The sequence below is a fragment of the Episyrphus balteatus genome, chromosome 3 (genome assembly GCF_945859705.1).
Source record: "Episyrphus balteatus chromosome 3, idEpiBalt1.1, whole genome shotgun sequence".
NCBI classification, from domain to species: domain Eukaryota; kingdom Metazoa; phylum Arthropoda; class Insecta; order Diptera; family Syrphidae; genus Episyrphus; species Episyrphus balteatus.
Window position 1 is genome coordinate 3,000,561 of NC_079136.1, and position 7,717 is coordinate 3,008,277.

At 31.7% G+C, this 7,717-nt stretch overlaps 1 protein-coding gene across 1 annotated transcript; it reads right to left on the bottom strand.

Moving 5' to 3' along the window:
• Positions 1–1,954: 1,954 nt before the first annotated feature.
• LOC129916094 (uncharacterized) lies at positions 1,955–7,082 on the bottom strand. The gene is made up of 3 exons (XM_055995875.1): positions 6,774–7,082; positions 6,478–6,658; positions 1,955–2,762 (listed from the first exon to the last, which is right to left on the bottom strand). Exons 1-3 carry the CDS (start codon positions 6,919–6,921, stop codon positions 2,150–2,152), a joined length of 942 nt encoding a protein of 313 aa, XP_055851850.1. The 5' UTR covers positions 6,922–7,082; the 3' UTR covers positions 1,955–2,149.
• Between the last annotated feature and the right edge of the window lie 635 nt (positions 7,083–7,717).

Below are 7,717 nucleotides of genomic sequence, written 5' to 3' on the forward strand. Positions count from 1 at the left end.
ATTTCACTTTTTCAGTGAGGCAAATCCTGCTAAGTGGAGCTTAGGAAAAATTTCTATGTAACCACTTGCAGTCATATTTGTGGCACAGGGACATAAGGCCCATGGAATAACAGCCACTATTTATTTGTGGGGCTTACGTCCCGCTTGAGTGAGACATAAGTTCCAAATTAAATGTGAGGCTTATGTCAAACTCAGGTTGGACAAAAGATACACAAATAAAGGATGGTCGTTATGTCTCACTAACAAAGAATTTACAAATTATAAAATTATCTCCCAACTGGATAACTGTATTTGGGATAGTTACATAATTCGATTTTGCACTTATGTCCCACCTTATTGGCAAATAAGCCGATTCAATAGTGTATCCAATCAAGGGGATTGCAGCAGAGCAGCATGCTCCCAGCCTCCAAACATATTTCACTGTTTATAAACCTAAGTCCTGGGTTTTATTATACCAAACAACAAAGATATGTTTGTGTTATAACTTGGCGCGAATTTTTATTTTCACATCTCAAAATTGATTCTCCCGTGGGCAAAATTTTTTTCCGCTTCGCGTTTGGGTTCCAAAAATTAAATAGATTCTTATGTAAGAATTTATTTTTCGCTTTGCTTTCCACCAATTAAAACAGGTGGGATCTATTTGTTTCTTATCATTATCTTATTCAAAGTTTCTTTTGCATTTATAAATATAACAAAAGTTATAATTGTTCATTATTGTTTTATATTTCGAAAAGTGTGGGGCTTATGTCCCACTTAAATGAAAAATATATGGAGCTTATGTCCCACTCAAGTGGGATATAATTCTTAAATTAAATGTCAACCCACTGAAGTGGAACATAACTCCAATAAATAAAAAGTGGGTATATCCCTGGGCCTTTGTCCCTGCGACATGTTTTTGTACCTTCTTGAGACTAATCTGTTAATGAATAAATAAGAGGCACATAAGACAAAAAACTTTTTTGGAACCTATACATCGATTGGATGGACATAAGTCCCAAATTGGTATTAGGGCCATTCTGCCTTAATAAATTAGGGCCTTATATGCCTTTGAAAATAAAAAATGTTAGCATTTTAATATACGGGTTAACTAAGGTCCACTTCTATGCTCACTTTTCTAGCATTCGGCCTTATTTCTCACTTGGGACTTGGCGTTATTTCACTTTGACAAAGCGCAATAACAGATAGAGGATTGGGGTCGATACAATGAATTCTCTATTCAACCGATAACAAGTTAAATGACGCATTAAAGTGAAAGTTTCCCAAAATACAGATTCGCGGTTTTGGCTTTCTGCCGATGACAAAATAGAAATTTCCAGCTGAATTTTGAGGAACCTGGATTACAAATCGAGTAGTGCAACATCTATTACAGGAGGAAATTCTTACCTCCTTGGCTGGTTAGAGCGTTACGACCGAGAGCGATCATCGATTCCAGAATATCCCATTCAACGAAGGGATATCACTTTCGTTCCTTTGAAGCTACATATAATAATACAACTACTAATGCTTTTTCGCCCGAGTATATGGGCATTGCATTCAATTTCATATTCTCTTGTAGTAAATTAAATAGACAAAAAAACGTGGACGGAGTACGTGATTTCTTCTACACTCAATAACGGCCGTATTCTGCTATTCGATTCACGTAAAAGTCTAAAATAAGAAGCGTTTAAATTGGGGTTAAAATTAAACTTAAACAATTTTTTTTCTTTAAAATTTCTAAAACAGACGGAAACAACGTTTTGATTTCGAAATTTAGCGTTTTTTCAAAGCCATGTTGACGTGGTACAGGAAGGAAATCTTTCGATTCACGTGAATCGAATAGCAGAATACGGGTGATAGTCTCTTTGAACTCTCTTTGGGTATTAAATAGATTGTTTTAAAAACGTGGCGTATTAACACAATTTTTATTTATAATTACATTTTTATTTTTATTTATTATTATTTTTTATATGTAAAATCTGTAAATAACTAAGGGAAAACATAAAATTTCTATGCACTTCTAAAATTTTAACTTGTAAGAACTTTTCAAGGAATTTTATTTTTTCTGATGGGCGCTATTAACAATGCTTACTTTACTTTTTCTGAAAATGCACGATTTTTACAATTTTTTTTCTTATAATGTTAGTATCTTATAATCTCATTGTGTATTTTTTTAAGAATCCCTTCTCTTCTTCTTGGCGACCTCTTCGTCACTATCCGATCCAGAATCACTCCCACTGCTCGAAGATGCTGCTGACTTCCGTTTCAAAGCTTTGGATTTTTTCAACTTTTCAACATAACTCTTAACTTTGTCTGGTTGTGGACTGTAGGCCCAGTGAATCATTTCCATATGAATCTCTGTTGGTTCTCCAGATTCATTAAAAAGCTTTGCATCTTCTTCCTTTAACTTTGCACTCAATGTCTTCAGGTTATTATTTCTGATAATATCCCATGATGTGGAATCATCATCTTTTGGGTACATTGTTCGTAAATGCTTGTAATTTCCCTTAGCTTTTGATCCACCATATGCGCAAAGGAATTCTGTGACAAGGTTATCCTCGGGACCTGGTAGGTTTTCAATCACTGAATAGGCCAGGTAGGCTTTGTTTTCACGCATCATATTTTCTTTGTCGAATTTTTCAAGAAAATCTTCAAGTACTTGTACGCCTTCTTGAATGCATTTGACTTTTTCTTCATTTTTAGTACCGGAAAGTACACGTTTTGAACTACCAATTAATCCTTTGATGGCCAATTTTTGATAATCTGGATCACGGCCTTCTAGAATTCTGTAAACAAGAAAAAAGAATGTATTATATTGATTGGATAAATAATGGTACTAATTCATCAGTTAAAAAAGTAAAAAAAAACATTCATTGAAATCAAGTCATACACACAAAAGAAAACAAAAATGACAAACCCCATATTTGAAAGTCTATTAATATACCCATTTATTTATAACTATTACCCATTTAATCTAAACCTGGTTTGAATAAGATACAGATTATGTTCATACACCTATGACCTAATCTTATTTTTGTCTACAAGATACTTAATATAAATCTTACAATTAATTCAAAACGGTGTCCCCATCAGAATATAATTAAATTTGGGGCCCAAATTAAATATGCGTGAGCCACACCACAAAACATGAATCTTCCCATTCTATTTTCGGTAAGCGTAAGGTCACATCAAAGCCGTAGCAAAGGGGAGGGAATACTAATTTGAATAACCCGCTGACCAATTTTGGTGTTTTAAACAACTTAATTTATTTTAGAAACTTATTCGAATTAGAACAAAATTAGAAGTACAAAGATCCGAGGAAGCCTTCATGTTAAAAATACCATCTCCCAAAAAATTGAACACGACCGACTCAGTTGGTATTGCCATGTTCAAAGGAGAGATCCTGAGAACCCCGTCAAAAAAGCAATATCATATAACGTTCCAACACGAAATAAAAAGAAAGGTAGGCCTAAAAACTCCTGGTACAAGCAAATGCAAAAACACCAGCATTCAGTTGGCCTCAGAAACGGAACAATACAAAACCGGGAGGCTTGCCGCCGATTTCTGAGGTCAACCCGGCGAACCCCACAGGCGGATCACTAGTGTGAAGCAGTAACGTGGGAAGGTTATGATCCCCTCGACATCGAGATCATAACAGCGCCGAGAAAAAAGGAAGAAGAAGATTCGAATTAGAACAAAACTGCTAAAAATATGTATAAAATGTAATTTGTTTATTTATACGGTTAATGTTCATATATGTACCGTACCTATTTAAACATCCTATATCGAGATGTAATATTATTTAAAATCTTGCTGGTGTATTCCACGGAAAAATAGACTTTTTATCGTATAACCAATAATAAATATCTATATTTGTTTCTTAAAAAAATTATTAAGGAGTTTAATTGTTTTCTTAGTTTTTGTCGAACATGAATTATGGTTGCAAAGTGTACATATAATAGTTACTTAGAATGACGCAACGAGAAAATATTTTTTTCTGGAAACATTTTCGAAATTTTTGTCCCAGAAACTAGTCTTAAAATGTTATCCCATTTGATGTAGACGTCTTCCATATTAACAACTCTTTAGAGTCGTTTCCGAGAAATCAAAATATGTATATGTATGAGAAATGTTAGTCAAGAGTTTTATGATTTTTAAAATTTTGCTAATGCAATTAGATATCTTGCAATTCTTTTTTTAAATTTAAATTTAAAAATATAAAAAAAAATATAAATTTATGTAGCCTAAATACACCATGATTTACCCGTTTTTCTGATATATTTGAACGAAAATGTGCAAATATGTGTAGATATGATTAAAAATCTTGAGTAAAAACGGGAATTTACCCCTTTCTGTCGTGCCAAAAAATACAAAAATAACCACTAAAAGGGTACTCTCAGTGGATTGAAGGAAAACGACATTAATTTTAGCAAATGGAGTCAAAACTGAAAAGTTTTTTTTAATTTTCAACATTTTATCTTGAAAGCAACTGAGAAGTGGAATTGGAAATGAAACCACGACATAATGTTATTTATTTTTATAGAAGAAAAAAGTTGACAATAAGGAAAGAAGAAGAAATAGCGAAATTGGAGCGATTTGTTTATCATCGTCTTATTTCATTTCTGACAAAATTCAGATTATGACATTGCTTTTTTGTATCACAAAAAAAAATACAAAAGCTTGTCTAAACCTAAAATAAAAGTTATTTGCCCAAAGTCCCAAAAACAAGACATAAAAGAAAAACGATCTGCACAAAAAAAAAACAAAAAACAATAATTCGTTGAGAAGAAACATTCATTGGCACCAAACATTTAAAGTTTTACCAAAAACATAAGTGAATTTGTTCAATGGACAAATAGATAAATAAAATAGCTTTAAGTTATATCAACTTATCCGAAAAAATGTTACAATTTACCCCGGCATGAAATCTTACACAATACTTAAAATAAATTAAAGAAAAAAAAAAAAACAAACATTTGCAAAAGTTTTTTTTTTTATTACCATTCGAAGAACTTAATATTATAATATATGATTTGGAATTTCCTAATTCTAAGAGGAACAGTTTTTTAGATGTTACTTCTTGCCCTTGTTATTTCTAATCTTGTTCAACCCTACTCAAAAAATACTCATAACCTTTTCATAAAATGGGTTATAAACTTTTTTAGAGTGTTCGTTTCGGTCTAACCATTATAAAATACTTTAAATTAATTTGGCCATATGGCATCAATTTTCTTACTTGATGAACCGGCTTTTCCGCCTCTACTTTTGCATATATGCGGTTAAATAAAAAAAAAAACAAGTATACGCCCTAGTGTACGTGGACAACGTTCAAAGTATAAAAATGTAAAGTAAATTACAACTTTGGCATACGTGTCAATACACCCAAATTTGAATAAAATAAATAAAATTCAATTCAATAATTTTATTAAACAAATCTTCATCTTCTTTTTCCTCAGTGTTAATAAACAAACAAAAATAGGAAATCCTTTCAAACTGAAATCAAAAATTAAAAAAAATTTCTGCATCCATGTAAATTCTGTATGTTTTTAAAGCTCTTACAAATAAACAAAGTATGGGTCAAAATCATGGAGGTTAAATATTTGAGTTCCAGGAATTTTTTTAAGATCAAAACATCATTAAATAAGTTGTTTTCTCATAAACTGATTTAAATAGAAGAAAACATCTAGAAATATATATATTTTGGTAAAAAAAAGTTTTCAGTTCCATTTCATTCCTTATATTCAAAAAAAAAAAGCATTCCCGGAACTTGTCCATAACTCAAATGAGTTAAAAGCACATTTTGTATTTATTTTCTTAAAAACCAATTATAAACTTTGTCTTTGTACACTTTCCACAAAAAATTAATAATTTCCCAGCTCCATGATTTTGACCCTAAGTTAAAGTAAGCGACGATTTTATAAAATTTACAAAGCTTCGTTATACCGACTTATTAATTAACTCTAATTAATTCTTCACATTCCGAGTACACATACTATAAATATTTACATGCTGACAAATCTTTAAATCATCACTAACTTCATTAACGACTTCACTTTGAATAACATTTAAATCTCTAATTATCACATCTCTCTCTTATTAAAACTTATTCTAGCTACGGCCTTGGCGACAGTCAAAACAATGTATGTATACCAAAAAAAAAAACTATTCATTGACTACGTCATACCAAAACAAAATTCTTCTCGCGTTGTTGTTTGGTTTCAAAATAACGATTGACCGGGGAATGACTTAATCATTACCGCCGCTACCTCCACCATTACCAAGCTTTCCCCCCACAAACACGCAAACAAAATAATTTTGAATAAAGATACAAGTGGGTAGATAGAATAGCAATATCGCACAATAATCAAATAGAATAAAAGCAAATTAATTTATTTTTATATAAATGCTTTCCAGATAGTAGATGCATTAAGTTAATTAGTATCGTTTGAATTGATATTTTATAATTGATAGTTTGCCAAATATTAGTTTGAAAATACTTACTTCAAAGTCTTTTCAGCAGCTTCCTTGTCTTTAAATCCTAAACCAGGAACTGTTTCCACCTTATCGGAGTTATCAGTCTTGGCATTCTTATTTGCCGCGCCTCCACCATTCTCCTCCAGCCATTTGTCAAATACTGCGATGGCTTCATTTATATTTTTAACTTTTTCCTCAGCTTTTGTCACTGGCGGAACAAAATAAAATTATATAGTGTCATCATTCCCATACACAATATGGTTCTCATTAGAACAAAAAATAAAATAATATCCAAGAGATATAAAAATATTGACCAAACATACTTGAAAGGACTCTTTTGGCTCTACCAAGAAGTCCACGCACTGTCAACTTTCTGTATTGCATTTCATGCTCCTCGAGCAGCTTGAGAGTCTCCTCTGCCTTCTCCTTGTCCTTGAAGCCAAATTTTGATTCACCATTTGATTCCGACATATTATTATGTTTTTATTATATATTGAAGAGCTATTAGAAGAGCTAAACTTGTTCGACTTGATTCGATCTAATCTGACCTACTTCTGAGATGAAACTGAAACTATAAAATTTCGGCAGACAAACCGACAACAACTAAAGTCTTCGATTCGAAAAAAATATCTAACATTTGAATTTATTTAAGTTTCATGTGAAAATACCTCTTCGCAAAAGCTTTTTCATTATGCATCTATGGGATACGAGAAATATTTTAAGTTTGTTTGGATTTTTGGTGGGCAAATGTGGTCAATGAAGAGAGGTGTTGGTGGATAAAAGCTTATTGAGAATATTTATATGAGGGTTAGGAAGTTAAGTAGTAGTAAATTTTGTGTAAAATATAAATATGATGTCATTGATAAGGTTGTAGGTACGCGAATGATTTGTATTCCCCTAACCAAAACAAAACAAATGGATAAGTTGTAAGAGTTTTCAAGTGTTTGCTGAGCTTTGTTTTCTATTTTTAATTATAAATTTTCAATTTTATAAAACAGCCTTCAATCGTCTTTTAAAGATCACCATTTCTAGATATAAGGTTTGTATTTATAGCATAGACAAGCATGGTAATTAGCGTTTTTTAAAAATGTTTCAATGAAAATATTTCAAAAACGGAACCGGATAGTGAAAAACGGGAAACGGATTAGAGCTCTGCTACAAGAAATAAGTAAGTACATAAAACAGAAAATAGAAATCAAAATATCGTTAAGTTCTGTGCTATTTTACATCAAAAGCATGGTACCTTTAAAGTTAAAAAAAAGTAAAA

Coding starts and splice junctions, on each gene's coding strand:
- LOC129916094 (XM_055995875.1), bottom strand. CDS start 6,921: ATGTCGGAATCAAATGGTGAATCAAAATTTGGCTTCAAGGACAAGGAG. Junction 6,659..6,773: donor AGCCAAAAGAGTCCTTTCAA/GTATGTTTGGTC, acceptor TTGTTCCGCCAG/TGACAAAAGCTGAGGAAAAA. Junction 2,763..6,477: donor GCTGCTGAAAAGACTTTGAA/GTAAGTATTTTC, acceptor TCTTGTTTACAG/AATTCTAGAAGGCCGTGATC.